Source organism: Protopterus annectens, chromosome 2.part1 (assembly GCF_019279795.1).
Source record: "Protopterus annectens isolate FY-2018-M chromosome 2.part1, PAN1.0, whole genome shotgun sequence".
NCBI lineage: Eukaryota > Metazoa > Chordata > Ceratodontiformes > Protopteridae > Protopterus > Protopterus annectens.
The window spans coordinates 560,374,207-560,399,206 of NC_056729.1; the positions used below are offsets into that span (position 1 = coordinate 560,374,207).

At 41.1% G+C, this 25,000-nt stretch overlaps 1 protein-coding gene across 1 annotated transcript in view; it reads left to right on the forward strand.

Moving 5' to 3' along the window:
* PTCD3 (pentatricopeptide repeat domain 3) overlaps positions 1–25,000 on the forward strand; it is a 1,733,015-nt gene that overhangs the window by 25,745 nt on the left and 1,682,270 nt on the right. The window contains exon 3 of the mRNA XM_044063464.1: positions 18,873–18,945. Within this exon, the coding sequence (XP_043919399.1) occupies positions 18,873–18,945 (73 nt within the window). The remainder of the gene's footprint in view (positions 1–18,872; positions 18,946–25,000) is intronic.

A 25,000-nucleotide genomic window follows, 5' to 3' on the forward strand; every position in this document is an offset into this window, starting at 1 on the left:
ACCTTATTCCGCATCAGTTTCCTCCCTGTGTTGTAGAGTCATTTATGGCAGGAGATCACCAGATTGATTTCCTTTTTTGGAGGAGAGCGTCTTGGTTCTGTCGGGTATGGTGAGATCCATGCATTTGTGTACGTGTCCGTACAGTGCATTGCTGTATGATTCGGCAGTCATGCAACTACTCTCCATTTGCACGTGTGATGTGAAGTTAGCCATCTTTGTTTTTAGGATCCCAAAGTTAGCTTTGTAGAAGTTTTCCATGGTGGTTACCTTTGTAGGGGTGCGGGGGGTTATGTGGATTTCCAAGGTGATTAGTTTGTGGTCTGATCTAACCAGGGAGGAGTTGACTTGGTGTAGAACAACGGTCACCCATGTTAGTAATGACCAGGTCAAGGATGTTGCTACCTCTAGTGGGGTTAAGAACGAGCTGGTCCAGGGCATTGGAACTGATGAATTCCAGGAAACGTTGGGCAAGTGTATTGGTACATGAGTAGTTTTCCCAGTTAATGGAGGGGTAGTTGAAGTCGCCCAGTATGAGAGTGTTGGGTTGGACCCTAATATTCTCCAAGATGCTTAGGAAAGTGGAGTGTGAGTCCGGGGTCATGGTTGGGGACCTGTAGCAGGCTATGACCTGAATCGCTGTCTTAGCAAATGTTAGCTGCACCTGAAGTATCTCTGATGCGTCATGTTTGGCAACCAGTCTGGAGGTGTGCGCACCCTTTATGAATATGGAAACGCCACCGCCTTTGGAGCTTCGGCCCAAGTTCTGGGGCCGAAAGGTATTGAATGAGTTATAGCCTGGTAGTGCAGGGGTGCTATATGCTGCCTTGAACCAGATCTCTGTTTACAGCACAGATATCTCTGTTCTCCATTTTAAGGAGTGCTTCAAGCGAGTGCATTTTGAGATTTAAACTTCCAGCGTTGAGCAGCATGACCTTCAGATTGCATTTGTTTGTAGCTGTTACGGTGGTAATTTGGTCTTTAGAACACTGCCTAAAAAAGGCACTATAGGGGTGGCAAGAGCCTTGGCCAGTATCCAGAAGCCCAGGGGTGACAGATGCAGGCCATCTCTGGCAAAGCATCTAGGTCTGTCAGTCATGTCATCCCAGGCAGACAGATACTGGATCCCCTTAGAATGACACCAGAAACTTAGCCAGTTGTTGAAATCAATCATTTTCTGCTTGTACTGTGGTATCATTCTGGGTGATGATAGGAGGCTGCTCAGGGCTAGGGTCATACCCATCTGGGCTACATAATCCAAGCACTCCTCCATGTCTCTCTTCATGTAGTCCATGGAGGTACATCTTGGGTCATTCACACACACATGTACAATGACAAGTCATATTTGTACCTGTTGTTGAGGGACCTGAGTGCGTGCGTTGTGGCGGATCCTGGCACCTGACAGGCAGCTGACTGTTACTTTCTCCTTATTCATCCTAGTGAGTGGGACATCAGTGTGCCTCACTATCGAGTCACCTATGACATATGTTGGGCATGCTGTTTTGCATTAGGAGCTTTGGTTGAGTGGCACATTGTGTCTCATGACTAGTGCTGTGTTGTGGTGGTAGAGTGCTTTTCTGCCCTGGAGGTCTCTGCTGTTTGTGTAGATTTTTATTGAGCGCATCCATGAAGGTGGGTGTGTAGTTTGTGTTTTTATGTGAAGGCAGTGCTGGCGTGTGTTCTGGAGGGCTATGTGTTCCATGTGATGTGGTGCAAGTGTTGACCTTCTTTTGACCAGCTATTCCGGTCTTGGCTGCAGTGTGTGTGACTTTAATTTGGATATACAAGTGCTTCTTTCGTAAGTCTGAGTGTTGGGAGGTAAGAGGAGAGGGTTGGCGGTGTACATGATTCAGTTGCTACATTGCCTCAGGATGCCCAAGTTCACCAGGTTAATAGGAGAAAGCGCAGGGAATTGACCTTTTTAGACATGCCTGGAGTGGTAGGTATTAATAAGTACTGGAGCTGCTTCCTTGTAGAACGTGTAGTGCTGGTAGCACCTTTGTGTGCTACAATAATTGCTACAAGAAGTCTGTTAAATTGCTAGACTAGTAAGCTAGTAAAAGTGCAGGAGAGGAGAGAACTAGCAGATCTAAGGGCAAAAATTGAAGAGCAGAATTTGACACCACTCAGAAGCTTACAAACAGTCCTGGATACAGCAAATCTGTATCTGAACTAGACTAGTTACAGGAAAGGCGGAAAACAAGTGCAAATGCGGGCTTTTAAACCAGAAAGTTGAAAGAGATGGAAAAGCTTCCCAAATGGCCAATAAACTATAATTTCTGGGCCAGAAACCACTCCTCCTGTTCATAGGTTCATACTAGGCTATCTGCCCGAGGGCATTTACAAGCCTAGCCCATAGTTTTGTGGCTTACGCCACCCCTTTAGTATGGGGAACTATACCCATTATTTTGCTGTGCCTCTGTTGAGCAGTGACACTGAGGTAATCCCTGGGGTATATCTGCAATCTCCCATCCATTGGTCAAGATTTCTCTTGAACAAGGCCAGCGAGGTGCTCTGCCTCACATATACCGGGATTTTATTCCACAGCATAGGGAGTCTTTGGGTGATGAATCTATCCCTCCAGCACGTCCTATTAATAGCCGTGTCGAGGTTTAAGCCTCCCGCCCTTGTGGCTCTGACGGATCTAGATTTTTTGAGGTGAAGCATCATTCACACAAACATGTACAATGACAAGTCATATTTGTACCTGTTGTTGAGGGACCTGAGTGCGTGCGTTGTGGCGGATCCTGGCACCTGACAGGCAGCTGACTGTGTGGTAGGTTACCTAGTGCTTACCACTCCTACTGATGAGCTAGAGGGCTTCCCTCCAACACAGAAAGGCTTGGGGGGCTCAGAAGCTTACTAGCAGTCCTGGATACACCAAATCTGTATCTGGATTAGAATAGTTATAGGAAAGGCAGGAAACAAGCTTAGAATTTTTTTAGAAAAGCAGTTAAAACAGCGCTGAAAACAATTCATGTGCAGTGCAAGCTAGCACACGAGTGTGTAGCAATATTAAAGCAAATACAGTTTAAATAAATGCAATTTATTTAAACTGTGTTTTGAACTGAATTCAAGTATTGTTTTATTCAACTCTGAGCAGTTAAAAAGTGCCAAAAAATATACTTAGCTGAGAAACACACTCTGTCAGAACACGTGGGGAGAGTAGCAAAGTTTTAGTAAAGTGGAAAGGGAGAAAGCAGGAACAGAAGATGATACAAGGTTAAGAACCTTAGTGGGTTGGCCTTCTCAAATGTTCTCTCTGTATTGGATATAATGAGCTAATGACACTAGACTGGGAGTGTCCCAGATCAAATTTACAGTAGTGGCGGGCATTTTTCAAAGCCTTTTCATAGTATGTAGGTTCTGCTGATGTTTGTTTTTTTGTAAACCAAAGAACTGCCATCTTTTTTTATAAATTGATACTGTTATTGACTTCTTCCAGTCTGGAAGAGCACAACCTTTCTTTAATCTTAAAGATGTATTACAGCAGACGAAAAACATTTGCTTATCAGAGGAGTATATTGATTTCCTGGGATCTTATTTGGATCTGTACCATTTGTTCTTTTGATATAACTGAGACAAGAGTGGTTGGTGTGTACATTAATACATGGTCGCTGAGTGTGTTTAGTGATAAATATAGCCAGTTTTATTTATCCTGATTTATTTTGGTGAACAATCATTTGATGCAGGTGTAGCTGTTGAGTATAGCTGTCCTAAGTTTATCATCATATATCTATGCATTGTCTTACTTAAGTCTACCAATAAATTGTGCATTAGTTCTTTTAATATTTAACATATGTATAATATGCGTTGGCCCATCTGTACTTTCTCATTTGTTCTTCAGATTAGAACAAACTGGCCAGCCAGTAAGAATAAGCAGAATTTAGTTCCCCTCCTCTTTCGCAGCATTCCCTTTGGTTTCACCGATTCATCTCCTTTCATAGGTTCATACGTTGGTACTAGGCTATCTGCCCTAGGGCCTATACAAGCATAGCCGTAACAGTTCCCTGGCTATTTCTTCCCAGAATATTTACTTCCCTGGTCCCCTGTCTAGCAGGGTGACTGACGTGATCCCCGTGGTGAATTTCTTATCTCCAATCCAATTGTCAAGGTTCCTTTTGAAGAGGGCCATGATGTTTCTACTGTCCCATCTCTTGCAGAAAGCTCAGAATTTCCTTGCCTTGAAGTTAGCTGAATTGCTGTGTCAGTTCCATTAATTGCCAGGTCTTGGATCTGACTAAGCTATTTAGTCGTAAGACAATTTACACCTTTCCAGTACCAGTCAGTCTTGCAATAAATTTGTAAATACTCATCCAATCATCTAGCTTCTACTTAAAGGAGGCTAGTGAGTTGCACTGCTTAAGATGCAAGGTAATTCAGAAGTTTCAATCAAGAAACAATTCCCGAAGTGTGGGAAGCCCTGAGTTATAAACCTGTCCCTCTGCTGTGCTTTGATTTTCTGTTGGTGATGTTTTAGGTCCTTCATTTATAGCGCCTGTGGAGCCACTGGACGTCTGGAAATACTGAAGGTCCAGGAAAACTGGGTCTCTTGCAGAGCAGTTAGCGAGACTGTAATCTCCTCTAAAAGAACGTTTAAGATGCTGAATAAAAGGGATAGAGCTTCCAGCCTCTCTCTACAGTTCAGGGACTCAGTCTGATCAATGTGGACTATAAGGGAGTGATTATGTATTTAGACTTTGAAGGTATTTACTTTTCAGTTGGCTGTGCTAAGTAAAAGGATTTCCTGACTATTGTCACATGATGCTCAAAAGCGAGGGGAATTATTAATTTAAGTTCCTAGGTCCCCAACTATAGACAGCGCACCACTACAAAATAAAAATGTATAGTATGAGTAGGAGAGGGGGTTGTTTGCCAGAAGTGATAACATTACACTTTTTAGCATTCAGGTTGGGACTATTTTAATTCACCAAAAGTTTCAAGTAGAGAGCATATTTGAGGGTTTGGGTGTCAGAAGGTTATTTAACCCCTATTTTGCAGATGTATGCAAACTGTTTGTTAGGCAGAGGCCATGGCTCTTTGTTTAGAACTCAGAGAAGTAAAGGATAAAAAGGAGAGGTCCCCACACTGTGGTCTGAGGAACACAGCTGGTCACTTTCATACTTTCTGATGAACATTTTTGGCTTCTGTGTGATGCCAGCAAAGAGGAATTTTGCAAAGGCCTTGGCCAGGTCATGGTACACTGTGTACTACATGGCCTCTATAACTTTTTTTTAAGAAGTTAATGAGAGTTGGGTTTTGCGAAGGATAGATTCTGTTTTACTAAGTGTTCTGGGTCAAGTTAAATAGGATTCTTGATCTCGCAGTTAGAGGTCAGTTATGTTCCATGACTTTGTACTTACAGGTCAATTGTAATACTTTCCATGGTTTTGTAACTCAGGTTTTTCATGACAAGTCTGATTACCTGGGTCAGTTGTAAGGCTGTCCTTATGGTGGGGCATCATGACCTCTGTGCAACATTATCATCTGGGATGAAACCAGTAACTTAAGCATAGGTTAAACAGTTTAATGTGTGGGTCTGCAAGGATATGCTTAACAGTTAATTAAGCAACCAGATCAGGTCCCAGAGAGGAAGTATTTTTGGTCTTGGCACTCCCAGTAATGATCCTTAGAGGTAATTGGAAGAGTTAGATAATCGGGTATTTCAGGGCTTTGGCTAGATGTTCTAGGGCTGAAGTTAGCACTAAATTTGTTTGCAAGGGTAGTTGGTGTCTTGCATCAGTAAGTTCAGACCATTGTAGGGGTTTTGTTTCTTTAAGAAAGTTTAATTCTCTTTGGCTTCAGAAACCAGCCGAAGATCCTGGACCTGATGGTGGTTACAGTGTTTTAAGACTTATTTTCCTTGAAGAGCTGCTATGCGCTTCCCCCCCAAAAGTGGTTTATTTTTGAACTTCTTTACAGATGCAAGCTGAACTGTCAAGTCTTGTCTCATTCTAATATAGTGGATCCCCCAAGGTTGAACCAGCTATTTAATCAGTTATTGAAGCCAGTGTATTTTCCTTTGAATCTAGTTATCATTTGAGGTAAAAAAATGATTCCACTCAGAAGTTATGTCTCACCTGCATTTGTTACATGAAGCGAAAGTTCTGACTTGTCTCTCTGCTTGTCAGTCAGGGTGTTATGTCTCTCTAGTCATTCACGTCCATGTGTACTACTACCATGTTGTAGTCCATGTTTGTCAAGAGTTAGGGGGCTTTTGACCTTTGTGTGCGGTGACTCTCTGCCTAATGATAGTCACCTAGTACTAAAACATTTCTTTTGCTGCTGTGGTTTGGTGTAGTAGATTTGGAGCATTTTTGCTCTGGGTGAATTTGTTGGAGGTACGTATGAGGTGGATGAGTCGCCTGATTTTGTAGCTTTGTCGCATCACAGTAAGATGCTGTCCTGTTCGATTGTCAGCTAGAGCGTCTTCTGCGTGGAGACGTGTGAATGGGCGTACCTTCATTGAAGGTTGTGCATCAGGGCTGGTAACTCGGCACGTAAAAATCAACTACCAATCATTAGCGGACCGGAGTTCCGCTGTGGCGACCCCTAACCGAGAAAAACCGAAAGACAAGACAGACAGACTTCTCAAAGCCTCCTAGAAATAAGAAGATTGATTCTTTTACAGCCTTTGCATAAGACATTTTGGTATGATTTATGAAGGATTGTAGTAAGAGTTTTTTTTGAGGGGGTGGAAGAAGCCTCCAGATTAATTGGATATCTACACCTGCCGTCAGTGGAATTTATTAGAAGTGAGCATATGGCAGCTTGTATGGTGTCTTAGACTGTGCTAAAAGGCTGGCAACAGAGTTGAAGTTTAGCAGGCTGACGTATCATCTTGTCCAGTGCTAAGGTGATTATACTCATAAAGTAGATGCAGCAAAAGGGTTCGTGTAATATTGGTAGGATACACATTATACAGAAGGCGCATAAGTGAGTGGTAGTCTTGTGCCTGATGGTGCAGATCTTTAAAATACGAGGGGAAGGGTTAATGCCACTAGGTATTGCACTGTGGATTAAGCAGCTGAGGGTATCTCCAGCTTTTATTTTCTAGTGCTTACTAGTATGAACATATGAGGTAATACTAGGAGGAGCTTTCAAAGGTAAGCTTTTAGTAAGGGCAGACAACTCCAGTGCCACCAGTTTTATAAGATCAACACGTACAAGGAACAGCTTCTTCTGTAATGTCATCAGGCTGCTGAACTCTAATAACCACTACACTCCATGATGTCCAACTGGATCAGTAGAAATTATCAATTTGTGTAAGAACCTGGTTACCAGTCTCGCTTAATACTTGTGCAGTATTCACCATGACTGTAACTTATAGGCCAGGGGTGTCCAACCTTTTCACTTGTAGGGGCTGCATTGAGTCAACAGAATTTGTCTGGGGGCCGCATCATATAGTTAACTGTATCACTGTCGTGGGCAACCAAAGTCGACCCCCTGGCTGTATTGTAGGTGAATTTGAACAATGAATAAATGTAATAAATGCTTAATATTTGTCCTAAAATTCAATCTCATTCAAATTCTTAAAAAAACAGTGAAATCTAACATCTTGGTTTAACATCAAAGTTTATTTGTAAAACAAAAAAATTAACGGGTACGAACCCTTCAATTTGTATGAGATCATACCTGTGATTTTGCCGGTTTCATAAAGATGTCCATGTCTTCCATCATGTCCTTAATGCCCATATATGTTATGTTGTCCAAAGCGCTCATGTATTCTTCTGTTTCTAGCTTTTGAATCTGTCCCTGAAATTATTCAAGACATGCTAAATCTGGTCAGGCTGGTCTGAAGATGAAAGAAGGTTCATCAGTGGTATTCTCAAACTGAGCACCCCTTTGGAAAGGCACATTTCTAGCTTTGGAATCTGTTCCTGAAATATGGCACTGGCAATATTTCTTGCTTTTGCACTGCTGTCTGCTCAGGCTGGTCTGAAGATAAATGAAGGTTCATCAGTGGTATTCTCAAACTGAGCACTTGTTTGGAAAGGCACATTTTTAGCGTTGGAATCTGTTCCCGAAATATGGCTCTGGCAATATTTCTTGCTTTTGCACTGCTGTCTGCTCAGGCTGGTCTGAAGAGGAAAGAAGTTTTTTCAGTGGTATTCTCAAACTGAGCACCCCTTTGGAAATGCACATTTCTAGCTTTGGAATCTGTCCCTGAAATATGGCACTGGCAATATTTCTTTTGCACAGCTGTCTGGTCAGGTTGGTCTGAAGATAATGAAGGTTCATCCGTGGTATTCTCAAACTGAGCACCCCTTTGGAAAGGCACATTTCAAGTTTTGGAATCTGTCCCTGAAATATGGCACTGGCAATATTTCTTGCTTTTGCACTGCTGTCTGATCTGAAGATAAAAGAAGGTTCATCAGTGGTATTCTCAAACTGCGCACTCCTTTGGAAAGGCACATTTTTAGCTTTGGAATCTGTTCCTGAAATATTGCTCTGGCAATATTTCTTGCTTTTGCACTGCTGTCTGGTCAGGCTGGTCTGAAGAGGAAAGAAGTTTTTTCAGTGGTGATGTGCAGCTTGCAGGAATGATGAGACTTTTATTTCTTAAAAAATGAACAATTTGTATTTTTACATTTGTTTCACTGACTAACAGATGGTAGAACACGTTTAACTTTGGTTCACCCACTTACTATGGAGCCACAAAGAACATGGTAATATGCAACAACACACTCCAGTTTCACAAGGTAATCTCACACCTGCTTTTTTGCAGTTGCCTCTCCAATCTGCATGAGTGCACATTTCAGCTGACAACTTGCACAGATCCACTCAATGAGGCATAGCATCATCAGATAACACATTTTTGTATTTCTTCCTTAGATTACTATAAATCTCCACTTGAGGTTTTTCCAACTGTTTGCTGAAAATTTGGAAGGGGTCTTCCAGTGTTTGTTACATTTCTCAAATTTAAACAAATAATTGACTTTATTAGTAGTGGCAGTGTTTATTCGTGAAACCTGTTCACAAGGGTGCAGCCAGGCACAGACCTTCGCAGAATTCAAACTTATTGGTCCTAGTTCTTGTTATACTTAAGTGTCCATATCAGGAGGTTCAGGCTGTCAAGTCAGGATTGTTCTTTTGTGTAGTAGACAAACATTATGCGCATAACCTTTTTAATGTGAACACTGAGCTTGTCTTTTTGATACCAGTGCATCTATGTCGGTTTTGATAGAGATAGTGGCAATGCGAAGAGTATTTTCAAGATGCTCATCTGACATTTTTGTTCTGGTTTTATTTTTTGTATACTTCATATGAGAAAAAAATTGCTTGCAAATGTATGTACTCCCCAACAGAGATGTCATGAACAGGGCATGTTCGTGAAGTGACGGATATTTTTCTTTGGGTAGATATAACTTATAAAAATCCAATAAAGACGCGTGCAGAAATTTTTTTTTAAGTTGCATATCTGACTGCACTTCTATGCATTCCAGTTGCAGGTTTGCAGACAACATGTTGATGTCAACTGAGAATGGAGTAGCAAATATACTGAACTGTTGTTGGTGTTTTCTAAAATCTTGAAATCTACTCTCAAACTCCTGTGATAAACTGTTAAGTAATGCCACATATTTTTCAGTATTTCCGTGGCTTTGCTCAGACAGCATTTCAAAGTGAATGAAGCTATTGTTCTTCATCTGACAGTGCCATAATTTCAGTTTCACTTCAGATGCCGTCACTGTTTGAAACATGTCATTTATTAATAGGTTTTCCCCTTGGAGGCGCAGGTTCAGGTCATTTAAATGAGCAGTGATGTCTACTAAGAAGGCTAAATCAGCCATCCAGTTTGCATTTTCAAATTCGGGTACAGGCTTTCCTTTTGACTCCATAAAGGACTTTGTTTCATCTCGTAAGTCATAGAAGCGTTTCAGCATTTTTCCATGACTTAACCACCTCACTGCAGTAAAGTACAAGATGTCTCCATAGGTAGATTCCAAAGTAGTCAGAAACTCCTGAAACTGGCGGTGATTTAATCCTCTGGATCTTATAAAATTGATTGTTTTAATAACAACATTCATAACATTTTCCATTTTTAAAGTCTGTGCACACAAATTTTCCTGATGAATAATGCAGTGGTACTTCATGAAACGCACATTACTGATCTGTTTTGCGTCTTCTTCCATCAGTGTTGTTAGTCCTTCCTTCTTTCCAACCATAGCTGGAGCACCGTCAGTTACTATGCCAGACAGGTTTCCGATGGTCAAGGAAAATCTTGCTAGTGTTTCTTTTACTGCCTTGTACAGATCAGCAGACTTCTTTGTGTCTTTCAGTGGAACCAGACAGGCCAGTTCTTCTGTAATACTGAAATGGTTGTCAATACCACAAATGAATATGGCAAGTTGTGCCGTATCTGTAACATCAGTGCTGTCATCCAAAGCTATGGAGTAAAACTTGAAAGTTGCACACCGAGATTCCAAAGTATTTTCAACAGATTTGGCTACATCTTCCACACGCCTTGCGATTGTCTGGTGTGATAAACTGATTTTAGAAAATTCTGATTTTTTTTCAGGGCAAATTATGTCAGCTACACTTTCAAGGCATTCTTTAACAAATTCACCATCGGCAAATGGCTTGGATTTTTTCGCAATTAAATTTGCTACAACATAACTTGCCTTCAGTAAAGAATCCGGCTGAGTAGCTGATTTTCGAAACCGCTGTTTTTGAAATGTAAGACTTTTTTTAATTCTGATATTTTCTGTCTACGGCACACTCCTTGCAATTCACTTAATTTGGGGTGCATTTGAATATAATGCCTTTTCAAATTGTAGTCCTTGAAAACGGATACCACTTCTCTGCATACTAAGCAAAGTGCTTTATTGTTAGATTCAACAAAGAAGTACTCATCAGTCCATCTTTCCTGAAAGACTCTTTTCATCCGCTGTTTTTCTTTTCATGTTGGTTTTGCTTTGACAGGATGCAGAAGCCATGCTGAAAAGTAAAAAAGGAGTAACTATTAACTACTTTATTCCTAGTTATATAATTTTTAAAACAATGGCTAACAATTTACATTAAAAAATAAGGAAATAAAAATTAAAACTATCCATAGTTGTAGTTATGTAGTATATGTTAATGGTGTTGGAGGGATCATTTCACATCCGCAACATAACACAAAAATATCCCTTGGGTGAATTTACAGTTACCTATCCAGTTGTCCAGATTACATTTGAGGAGGGCCAATGAGGCACTTTGTTTCATTTGTAGTACTAATGCCATTAGTCTTCAAAACAGCTATTACGCATAAAGCACATCACATTTACTGTGACTGTTAGTCTGCACTTTGTGCCAGTAATACTGGGCATTTTGAAAAGTTCTTCATATAATTCATGAAATTCAGATGGACTGCGATAGAGCTATGAACATGTATGGTTAGCATGTAATCAACAGTTTCTTACTGCTACAAGGATGGCAGCTTTCAATGACATAATCAGAGCTGTACCATCAAGTTAAATACAGTGTACTTTGCATGCTACCCAAGAAAGCTCGTTCACTTGCAATGAAAAAAACTGGCACACACTGACACTGTCATTAATTCACTACAGTACTACCAATTCACACTGGGAAAACCACTCCAGCCGTCCCAAGTAGGTAAAATGTCAACATTAGCAGCCCTACACAGTACTACAATCCACAAAATTAAGCCAACAAATTTGCAATAAAGTAAAGAATTCACATCACTGACTTAATAAAACAATTCTGAATAAGAGGGTCTCATCCAAACAAATGACTGGTGCCAGAAACATGACCACAAGCTGAATGCCAACAAATGCATCATCATCCCTTTTGGCCCAAAGTTTTGGGGAAAGCGGCTTTGAGGCTTGCCAGCCCAGCTAGATGTTATTTGTACATAATTCTTTGTGATTTTTTGACTATTAATATAATTCCTATGCTTGTCTTACAAATGTAAGTAAACTATACATATGTGTACATTAAACTATTGGTGCAGAAGTGTGTGTTGACCTGTATGTTGTGTACTGAGCTTCAAGAATGTAACTAGTGTACCCTGCTGGAAAAGAGCAGAAATGTGTATAATAACTGTATACCTGTGAAGATGTGTGCTGTAATGGTAGAAGTTGGAACATACAGAGTTAATTTGCAAACGCTAAGAAAAGAAGTGAATTGTTTTACGACTGTGTTTATCTCATCAAGAAGACATGATGTCTACACTGCAGCCAGAAGTTCTATTGTCTGGAAACAGAATAAATGACAGGTTTCAAATGTAAAACTGTTTGTTTTATGACTTCCAGTTTTAGGCACATTTCTGAGAGATAAGTAACCTCTCTTAGGGACAGATTGGAATATAACAAGATTAGTAGATGTTTTCTGTATTTGAGATTGTCCTGCAATGTTGTTTTTATATTCCCTGCGATTCTGAACTGTCACTTTATTCATTGAGTTATTGAATATTGTCTTATTCTTTTTATTGTTTATTATTAAATATATTTAAACCTTTTAATTGTGGCTGGTTTGTTTATTTAAATTAAAAGCTCTTACAGTACTTGACATTGTATACTCCAGTCCAATAGCCTTACTGTTGGTCACACTTGCCATTTGTATAATAGTAACATCACACAGTAGGATTGGTCACCCTTTGGTTTGGGCCGATACGCAAGGATGTTTGATAGTGATTACTACCTTATAGTCTGGGCAGAAGAGGGCATAACTAGTGAACCTGTGCCAGCCTCCCCCAGGTGTGTGTGTGTTTGTATATAAATCAAATCAGAGTGTGTGTGTGTTTTATATATAGCTTGAATTTCAACTGTGCCATACTTGTGTACCTCATAATTCACTTTCTTATTGCCACTACTTTTATTGCATTTTTTTTTTCATTTAATTATTTGACACAGATTCTGTCTTATCCATTTATATTTCCTCATTTAATTCCTTAGCTGTTTATAATTTTATTTACTCTGCATACATCATCAGCTTAAGATATGGCATCCTATGTTTTTCACAAAAGCGTGCACCTTGGTTAGTAATTTTGTATACCACTAACTTTTGTCTCTTAAGTGAATTACACAACCAGATTCACACTCTTTGTTTTGATACTTTACCTTCAGTAACAGAAGCATATAATTTTCATTGAGCCCTGGTTTCTTGCAAGGAGTAAATGACTAATAAATGATTTTTTTCTAGGTTAACAATTACTGAATTTCTATTTTGTGGTTGCTATTTTGAGTTTTTCCTCTGTTTGAAAGACAAAAACAAATAACTAACTCCAAGACTTCCTCCTCTGCAGTATCTAGAAATGTGGCATACATACCTTTTTAGGCTTTTCATCAATTCCCTTCACAGTGATGAATAGATAAACTAATAAATAAACAAACTAAATTACTGATGAGGAATATCCCCTTTTCTGCCAACTTGCATTGCAGATGGACTTCCTGGTGGTTACTTTAGGTAACGTCTCACCATCCATGAAGTCAACAAGTTATGTGATGGAAAAACAAAATATTAACTTACTCCAAAAAAAAAAAAAAAAAAAACATTCTGAACTAAAAATTATATTTCTGCACTTCAGGCTGTTCAATGACTTGAAAACAGTTATGCATTTAACATAGTGGAAGAATTCTTTGCTGCCACCAAAAACTAAATAAAATGCATGGTTTGGTTAGGATGTCAGCTAAACTAAAGTTTCACACTTGGGAGTCCTGTGATATGCACGGCCCATCTAACCAACAAATGCAGCTAAACAAAACAGGATGCAACTCTTAACTTTAAAGCAGGAAACCTCTGTCCCAGATAACGCATTTGGAAAGAACACAACACTTCATGTGAGAATTACAAAACTGATTGGATTCAGACAGTGGGAAGTCATGAAAAGGACAACATGGCTAAACCTTATCCACTGACAGCCAATGTCACCTGTGAGGCAGTGGTGACTTGCATTTCCATGTATGAGAAATATGTCACCACTGTGCAGATCTCTGAGGTTTCACAGAAGAACGCTCCACTCAGTTATTAAACTTTAAGTTTAAACTAAGCCTCATTTATGCAGATACATGAAGTAGAGAAAAATTAAGTGTTGAAAACAAAGATGGTGCTCTGCCTAACTTCGTTCATATCACACAAGGCCGGCTGATGAAAAATAAGACACTGCATTGCCAAAGCCGTCCTGTGTACATGTAGGAGGAAGCAACTTAATTATATATAAAAGTTTCTGCATGAGACAAGATGTTATCCTGTAACACTCTAGCTGAGCTTATTGTGGTAGCATTAAGAAGTAACCGGCCTTTCTATGCACCTAAATCTGGGAAACAAGTGGGGATAAAGGACATTACAATCTCACTAAAAATCAAGAATTTTGTTTACAAGGATATGACAACAATGTCTTATCCCTTTGGAACTACCTAAAATACTAACACATGTAATCTAATTTGATACTCATGCCAATATCACTGTAACTGTAAACAATAAGTAGTGACTTGTACAATAAAAGTAAATGTAAAGACTTTTTTTTCTCACAAAAAAAGTACACAAAACATTCATACGTTCACAGTTAGAACAAACATATGAGTCTGACAATTTAAAATCCTAAACATGAACGTTGCAGAAGCACAGACTTTTCCCCAAACTTAATCTTCCCATCCACATCAGAAACAGTTGGATTATAATTAAATAAATATTTGGCACCAGTAGGATTAACTAAAGCTACAACTGATGGGTCAGATTTTGAGTATAAAAGAATTAACAGACTGATGGACTTTATACATCCCATCTGCATTTTTAGGGGCAGCTGGTTGGGTGCCAGGAAAATGGCAGGCAGTAACCTATCCTCCAAAGCTGACAGAACTGGAGGAATGGGTGAAGGTTCTTGAAATTTCCTGTTAACAGCTCATTGTATTTCTTGAGGGACTGGAGAAACCTCAGTGTTCTCTTGCATAAAACAATGGCACATTCTGGAAATAGTGTGAGAAACAGAATCCCCCCCCCCCCCCCCACACACACACACACACACACACACACACACACACACACAAACTGGGCTCCAAGTCTGAATCAGAAATCCGAAGAGAAAATCCATTGCCTGCCCCTTCTTCTTCTTATCCAAATATAGAATCCTGAATCTCTTCAGGAGAAGAGGCATCCCTCTTTTATTTACCAGAAACCATCATATAAGGAGGATCAGTAGCCTGAGTCAGATCCCAGTAAACTAATCCTACGGAAATTAGGAGGAGGAGTAGATACATGTTTAGTTTTCTGTTTCTTCTTGACAGGAACAATGATGCCAACAGTGTTATTTAATAGCAGCATCAGTTTCCTCAGAGTTGGACACAACAATCTGGCGAAAAAGGGAAGCCATCCCTGTTCCCTCTCCCAGGACCAGAGACTTTCCCTTGCCCGCTGAGGGGGACCTCAACAGCCACAGTGGACATGGCTAACCCCTGGTCTATCATGGCTGCAGGTGCTATACCAGAGGGACCCGGGGGTAAAAGAGGAGTTGTCTAAGGTACAACTAATGGCCACAGCAAAGTCACCCACCTGTGGCTGATGTAAATTGCTAGAATGCTGTGGTGACAAAGCCGGCTTACTTAACCTTTTCTTTTTGTGGCTAGAAGTAACACCAATTATGAGACCGACAGTTTACTCCACAGTCATGCAAAAACTGGTGCCTCTTTCCCAGGGAAAACGAGCAACAAGAGCCAGTAAAACTTAAGTCTTTAAAACTCCCTTTTTTACACATAAAAAGAGTAAAAAGCACTTTAAAAAAACCTGACAGTCCCAAAAAAGTAAAAAACACAATTACTCCACAGAAAGAAAATGTAGAAGTTGTTTAAAATAACTGAAACTGACAGGAAAAACAGCGCTCTTGTTTGAAAGTATAGTATGGCCTTATGATAGTCCATTAAAACACAAACTCTTCAGGAAAGGAGTTATAAAAAAGATTTTTTTTTTTAAATGAAAGCATTTTCTCCTCAAAGGGAACTTCTGTCCAGCAAGTTAATAGCACAAGCTGACAGCCAATCTTTGAAAACTTCAGAAGTGTACTTTTCAGTGTCAGGAAAGTTCTGAAAGGCTTGGCACCCAAACATGTCTTTTAGTCAGCTCAAGCTGAGTAGGTACGTGGCAGGCACCCTGAAGCTCTGGATTCTGGCCAGCTTTTACATCCTAGGCAGGATACAACCCATACAACTAAGGCTACTGCAGCAGTGATCAGCATGATGAACATCTCCAAACCGGTTGGATACACTGGCTGCCCACAAGCATGGAAGCAGCAGGGGATTTAGAATCCATCAGGGACAGTCCCCTCAAAGATCACTTTACATCGTAAGAACTTCTGATAAAATCAATCGATGCCCTCCTTCATGGGCTGTGATTGAGCTGGATCCCAAACAGAGAATCAACAGCATGGAAGGAGTCAGACAGTACAACTGCAAAGGATCAAAAGGCAGAATCCTTTAAGTTCAAACTTACTAAAGCATGGCAAGCTCCTGAAGCTGGGGTTGAGACAATATGTGGTAAAGGTGTGGCCACCACATACATGTCTGCAATGACGGCATTCTGATCAAGCATGGCAAACAGCTACACCTCTACTACATTTTCCAATGAGTGGTTTACCATCAGACTCTGAAAGATCCAATTAACAACTCAAACGTTTGCTTCATGGGCTACCAGGTCAGTCTTTTCGCAAAACGAAAGCAGCAAACAGCTTGCTCAATCTTCCTAAACTAATGCAATAGGGTCCAAAGCACCATCACACCTGATTTCTGCACAAGAAAACAAAACAAAGAAGGATGGAATACATAGTTCAGGTATAATATAGGTCTACTACTTTCAGAAGCAAATGAGGGTTAGCCCTATGCGGCACCACCAGATAAGAGTTCCCTCCCCTCCTCATGAAAGTCAGCAACTTAAACCTCCGCAAAGCAAAGCTGATTGCCACAAGAAAAACACTTCAAAAAGCAAACTCCACTGAACCGATAAGCTCAATTGAGGGACCAATCAATCTGAAGTTCGGATTTTTAGAAAATATCCAGAAGCAGGGAGAATATGCAAACTCTGCAGACATCACATACAAGAAAGAAATGTATCTGAAAGTGTAAGAATCCCTGCTCTCAGAAGAACGGTGAAGAACATATACTTTACTAGCGTATCCATTAAGGGAGCTGTAGTGACACCTGTAATTCAATATTGTGCTCACTACATACTTAACTTACCTGGTGTAGTAGTCGGTGTGTAAAAATTACAAATCCCTCCCTCTCTCTCCCTCTCTCTCAACTTTTCTTCGGCGTGATGCTCTCGTCTTCCCTCAGCTCTTCTTTGCTGCGAATGCAATTATCAGCGCGAAAATTAACGGAAGGGTGCTTTTCGCGCATGCGCACACCAGCTAAAGGACGCAAGTCAGCTCTTCCTTTCCCGCGAATGCATCTGTCGGCGCGAAAACTAACGGGAGGGCGCTTTGGCGCATGCGCACACCAGTGAAAGGACGCAACCATTAAAAAAAAAAATGGAAAAAAAGTTAAATTTTAATTTAAGGGTCGCAGGCGCATGGAAGAGGTCTGAGGGCCGCGGGTTGGTCACTACTGTTATAGGCCATCTAGGGCAGTATCAATGCAGTAAAGTATTTCTTCTTTCAGTGCAGTACATGCAAATTCATAAATTAAACATAGTGCAGTACTCTAATGTTCACAGTGCAATACTCAATGCCTCTTTCTGTGCAAGGATCAATGCAATATCTTAACCAAGTACCTGTGTAATACTAAAGTCTCATGCAAATAAGTTTTCAGTTTAAAAAGTGTTAAAATGTGTTTCTAATTATGTGCAATATTAGTCTGTCTACCTACATGTCTGTGATGTAATAGCCAGCTGTTACATGTGTAAATGTCTGAAAATAGTCTGTATGTTGTCTGCACATTGAGTCTTGGAGATACGGAATTTCGTTCAGTTTTTGTACTTCTGTGCTTTCTGAATAACAGTAAAGTTTACTTTGACTTGACATATTGGCTTGGACGATCAGTATTCCTGGATATATGGAATGCACTGGGGAAGGCAAAAGTATTTTAATAACTTAAGGGGAGCGACTTCACAAAATGATCAACTTTTGTGCTAACTGACAGCACCCACTGAAAGATACTGAAAGATTGGGTAGGGTCAACCTGAAATGCACCGTTTATAAGGACAAAACAAGAACAAGGTGGAGAATTCTTCATATATTTAGTTCTGTTATTGAATGGCCTAGAAGTGCCTTAAATGAACCACAACTCCCAAGCTAGTTTGGCTGTCACTCCTGTCACAAGTATGGCAAAAAGCAATGTAGCTATTTACTGGAAGTACTGATTATAGATTTAGAGCTTAGCTAAAACAGACATTTTTAAGATAAACTTAAACAGATACAGAAATGAAGATACTTTGCTTTCTTGCTGACTAGTTAACTTGAATTGTATATTTATTTTGTATATGTAGATGTATAGGTGTGTGTGTACTATGTATGTGTGGGCTTACACACACACACACACTCTATATCATATGAGCGAATTGCACAAATTGCGAACGCTCATAATATTGAATGTACCGGACCTCAAAGTGCTTTTTCTGAGATTGCGATACAGTGAAGAATGGAATATTTGTCCTTTCCTCACTGTAGTGTGATCTCTGAGTTGGAATATATATTTAGTGGGGGGGGGGCGCAGCCTTCCACAATAGGAAGTTCGAGGTCCGGTACTTTCAATGATATGAGCGTTCGCAATTTGTGCGATTCGCTGAAATGATATAGACCACACACACAATGTCATAGATTATACCTGAAAATTATCTGGGTGTAATAAGCATATGTACATGTGTGTGTAATATAAACTTGTTTATTGTGATAAGCTCACAAACAAATAATTAATTTATATATTCAAACAGATTGCTTTGTTGCTAACCAGGGCTTATATTAAATTCCGTTGTTCCATTTCAAGGGCATAAAGAAGAATTGGTTATCCCAAGAAGAAAAACTTGGTGAGTTTCTTTGAAACTATAATTTAGTTTGTTCAAACCAATGGCTGAATACTAATTCTCAGTAGTTGCTGGATGTTTGTCTGAAATGTCAATACGCTGTTATGTATTTTCACGTTTACTAGTTGTACTGTTTGCAAGAATGTTTTATTTGTACTGCAAGTTTTTTTTTTTTTTTTTTGCCTTGTCCGTGGTGATGCTTACTAACAGTGGTGCTTCAGTAGACTGCAAGCTACATTTGTCTTTTGAATTAGAACAATCTGTACCTCAGCTGTAGTTATTTATAAATAATTTATGTGGTGTGTTTTTTGGATGCCCTTGGAAAACCGAAGGGATTAACATAGCAATCTTGGATCACTTCCTCTCTGGAGGGCCATAGAGAGGGTCGCTGTGCTGGAATATGTGAAGAGAGTTTTAAGGTTCATAGGTGTTTTTTAAGCCAACGACCACAAGGGCCTTTTTAAGTCTAGCCATGCATCCTAAATATTTGACAAGTTCTGATGTCCTTGATGTAAGCATGGGCCTGGAAGATTAACCATTTACAGGTTACCTGTGTCTATAGACATAGGTGCCAAATGAGGGTTGAATTTCTGGTTTCCCATCCAGTTGTCCAAGTTGCAGTTGAATTGGATTAAGAAGGAACTCTGCTTCACACGGATGGGGGGCTTTTTCCATAGACTAGGTAGTCTCTGGGATACATAGCTGTCTCTCCAGCAGGTGCTATTTATTATAGGCAACCAGATTTTTGCAGGTTCCCAGAAATGGGATAGACCTTGCAGGCTTGTGTGAAGATGTGAGGTATTGCCAGCTATGCTGGAAGTAGAAGAACAGTGGCGGTGTAACATACGCCAGCATAGCTAGCTGGTGGGTTTGTAAAGAATTATGTGTTGTTTGTATATCATACTGGTTTGTACATGTGCTTGTGTTGTAAATGTATTTGTGAAGCTGGTTGTGTTAGAAAATGTGCCAACAGTGGGTCCTGCTGAACTGAAAAAAATAAATATACCTGTGGTGTTCATTGTAAATAGATATTTCATATTTTCATGTTTTTATTATTAAATATATTTGGACCTTTCATTGTTGCTGGTCTTTTAGAGAATGTTTTAACCTTTGGGAGTACTAGTATCTATTCAGTAACACTGTGGCGGCTCCTGGAAACCTTACTGCATTGGTGAAACACTACCATTTGTGTCCGTGTTTATTTCACGCAGTATAGTTGGATACCCTTGTAACAGCCGTAGAGTAGCTGGCATTGGAGTGTACTGGTGGCATTATCTACCTTCTAGTCTAGGCAAATGGTCATAGCTAGTAAATCTGTACCACCATTTCCTGTGTGTGAAAATACTTAGTACTTGATAAATAAGCACCTATCCAGGCATGTCTGTCTACCTGATTAATCTGGGCATCTTGGGGCAATGCAGCAATTGCCTTATGTACACAGACAACCCTCTCCTCCTACCACCCAACACTACAACCTGTGAGAGATGCACTTATATAACCAAACTGGAAGCAAAGCTCTCTTCACCCAAGGCTGGATTAGACAGTCAAGAGGAGAAGGTAAGCACTTGCACCACACCACACTCATTACATAGTCCCTCAAAACCTACACCACCAAAACCCAAACACAAAACACACACCTACTTTAGCGGAGGCACTCAAAAAAATCTACCCAAGCAACAGGGACCTCCAAAGCAGAAATGCAAGCAACCTCCACCCCCAACACAACCCAAATGACACACAACCCACAAACTCTGTGTGACACTCAACCACAGCCCATAAGGCATAACAACGTACCCAATATTCTAGTTATAGGTGAGACTATAGTCAGGCAAACTGATGTTCCACTCCTCAGGCTAAACAAGGAGAAAGTCACTGTCACCTGCCTGTCAGATGCCAGGATCTGCCACGTAACGCATGCACTCGGGTCACTCCACAGCAAATACAAATATGACTCTGTCATTGTCCATGTTGGTGTGAATGACCTGAGAAGTACCTCCCTGGACTACATGAAAAGAGACATGGAGGAGCTTTCTGATCTTGTAGCCCAGGCAGGTATGACCCTAGCCCTGAGTAGCATCCTGCCATCACCCAGAATGATACCACGGTACAAGGACAAAATGATTGACTTTAACAGTTGGCTAAGCTTCTGGTGTCATTCAAAGGGGATCCAGTATCTGCCTGCCTGGGATGACATGATCGACAAACCACGATGCTTTGCCAGAGATGGCCTGCACCTGACGCCCTTGGGATTCCAGATACTGGCTAAGGCTCTTGCCACCCCTATAGTGCCTTTTTTAGGCAAGATTCAATTGACAAATTCACCACCATAACAGGTACAAGCAAGCAAAATCTGAGAGTAATGCTACTTAATGCCAGAAGTCTAAACCTCAAAATTCACTCACTCGAGGCACTACTTAAAATGGAGAACATCGACTTCTGTGCAGTGACAGAGACCTGGTTCAAGGCTCCAGACAGCACCCCTGCATTACCAGGCTATAATTCATACCACACCTTTCGGCCACCTAACCTGGACCCAAGCATTAAAGGCGGAGGCATGTCCATATTCATTAAGGATATCCACACCTACAGGCTAGCTGTTCAGCATAATGCATCTGAGATTATCCAAGTGCAACTAACTCTGGGCAAGACCGCAATGCAAATTGTAGCTTGCTACAGATCCCCCACTATGCCCCAAGATTCCCACTTCTCATTTCTTGATACACTGGAAAATATTAGGGTACAACCTAATACCCTAATAATGGGTGATTTCAACTACCCCACCATTAACTGGGAAAACTACTCGTGTACCAACTCTTGTGCTCCACGTTTTCTGGAATTCATAAATTCCAATGCCTTGGATCAACTTATCCACACCCCCACCAGGGGCAGCAATATCCTAGACCTGGTCATTACCAACATGGGCAACCGGTGTTCCACACCAGAGGTCAATTCCTCGGTCAGATCCGACCACAAGCAAATCGCCCTAGACATTCACATCCCACCCCCACCCCACCCCCATTAGGGAAACCAGCGTAAAAAAATTTCTCCAAAGCCAACTTTATGCTTCTTAAGACAGAAGTGGCAAACTTCATGACACCCATGCTGACAGACAACAGAGGTAGGACTGCTGAATCCTATTTGCACTTTATATAAGCACTTACACAAGTGCATGGATCGTGCAATTCCTAACAGAACCAAGAACCTATCCTCCTAAAAAAGGAAGCCAATCTGGTGGTCCCCTGCTATAAACAAACTCTACAACAGAAGAAAGAAACTGTTGCAAAAAAGAGTAAAATCCCATGATTGGAGGAACCCCATGGTCAGCCTCAGTAAGAAGCTGAGATCCCTCATAAAATCCTCCCTCCCAAGCTAGTTACGGAAACAAAATCGCCACTGAGTCTAAAGACAACCACAAAGCATTCTATAGCTATGTCAAGAATCTCAATGGCAACACTCAGATCTGCTGTGAGTTACAGCACAATGGTACTAAATATAGAGAACCAACTGATATTGCCAACATCCTGGCTGATAGGTTCAGTGCTAACTTTACCCATCTCTCATCCCCTAAAGGGCCCATCTCTATACCGGAAGAATGCAAAGTACTGGTAATCACGGCTGCACAGGTAAAAAAAACACTATCCAAAGCCAAGAACACAGCATCCATGGGACCTGACAACATCCCAGGCTGCATTCTACATGAATTACAGAACGAACTGGCACACCACCTAAGTAACGTGTTCAGTCATAGCCTCACCTCAGGCTTTGTGCCCACTGAATGGCACACAGCAACGGTTATCCCACGCCACAAAGGGGGAGCCACCACGGACCCTGAGAACTACCGCCCCATTAGCCTGACAAGCCTGGTCGGCAAGGCTATGGAGCGTGTCATCATAGAACTTATAAACAATGACATTGGTAATCCCCAAACTCTGGACCCTACCCAGTTCGGGTTTGTAAAAGGCAGATCATGTCTTCTAAACCTGATAGGCTTTTTTGAAGAGGTCACCAAAGCCATAGATGAGGGTAAGGTGGTTCACACAGCCTATCTAGATCTTGCCAAGGCTTTTGGCACAATCCCCCACTCTGGAATTATAGACAAATTCACCAAACTAGGTATAAATCCCTATGTCACAAGATGGGTTGCCAACTGGCTCACGGACAGAACCCACACTGTGAAAGTAGCAGACTCTCTAAATCCAACTTCAAACCAGTAACAAGTGGAGTACCAGAGGGTTCAGTCCTAGGTCCTCTCCTGTTTGGTATCTACTTCTCTGAAGTACAGGCTAACACAGAAGGCCTTTGGCTAACAAAGTTCACAGATGACTGCAAACTAGGAGCCATAATCAAAACTCCTAACGATGTGGACATCCTACAAAAGCGCCTCACTGAGACAGATGCCTGGTGTCAAAGCCATGGCCTCAAGCTCAATGTCAAGTGCATGGTCATCCCTTTTAGTAAAAACTCTGTACCTATGAACTACCACATAGGCGGTAGTCTACTTAACACTGAAAGTGTGATAAGAGACCTTGGGACACAGGTGGTCAGTAGTCTCTCCTTTGATCATCACATTGCCACAGTAATGAGGAAATCCTTCTATGTGGCACACCTAATCACAAAAGGTTATGCAGGAAAAAAGAGGTAATTGTTCCCTTCTACTCATCACTCATTAGACCCATTATAGAGTACAACGCCCCTTGTCTTACGTATCTCACAAGACGTCTTCAACAACTGGAAAGGCCACAGAAATACCCCACAAAGAGGATTACCGGCCTCAAACAGATGCCCTACACAGACCATCTCAAAAAAAACTCCAGCTTTACTCTGTCGCATGTCGCTCACTCAGAGGCGATCTCTGCCTAATATACAAAGCTTTGTCAAACCCAGAGCTGTTGGACATACTCCACGTAAAGAAATCCCGATCCCTCCGAGCTACACGCTGTAGGGACCTAAACCTTGTCACCACAATAAACAGAACATGCTGGGGGGATAGATTCCTGTCCCAGAGACTGCCCATACTCTGGAACAAACTACCTGTCTATATCAAACAAAGCTCCTCATTAGCACTCTTCAAGAAAAATCTTGATGATTGGATGGGAGATGGGAAATTCACCCCGGGGATCACTTCTGTGGCTCTGCTTGGCAGGGTACCGTTTGGCTAGGCTTATATAGGCCCTTGGGCCAATAGACTAGTATCTACCTATGAAAATCAAATGTCGTCATATGCGTGTCAGCTGCTTAGAGCACTGATTTCACAGAGAGGGTGGTGGAGGACTTGGCTTGGGGCAGTCGGCTGAGGACTCAAACCTGTAGCTGTGGTAGTGGGGGGGGGGGCTTTATTGGGGGCTTGGAGAGAAAGAGAGGGAAACCCAGTCGCCAGACTTAGTGTGCTCCCTGTGTGCTCTTAAGGAAAATTGTGCTTGGTGCAGAGAGCTGCATATGAAAATACTGTGTGTACTTATCTTTGTTCCAAGTGTACTTCCCTCGCCAGTGTCAGTGGTGAAGATTCAGTCTCCTTGATTACTGGCCCGGGGGGGGGGGGGGGTGTTGCAGCATGTTCTTGATCTTTTAGACTTTTCCTAGTAGAACAGATTCTCCAAAGTTCAATAATGGTGACTGGTTATATGTGGTTACCATTGTATGCATTTTCAAGCTGTGTTTGTGACTTTGAATGTAAAGTGTTTATTCTTATACCTGCTACTCTACAGGGCACAAATGGTTCTTAGGGTTCAGGAGGAGGCATAAGCATTTCTAGTTTAATTTCATGCAGTTGATCTGTTTACTACACCTAAATGTTTTCCATAAATGTGTTTCATCTTGGGACCCATTGTACCCATATTTTGATCTTCCTGAGCAATTGTCTCACTCAAGTAGTTTCCGTGGCACAAATGCAGAGGGCAGTGTAGATTTACATTCACTGCTTTTTGTACGTTTGTGTTGCATACACGAACAAAGGGATCACTACCTCGGGTACAGTCTAGTGTCTGTTCCAACTTTACAGAATTGAGCATTCCTATCCACCTCAGTGATGGGGTAATGCTGCCTTCCCTATGACATTGGC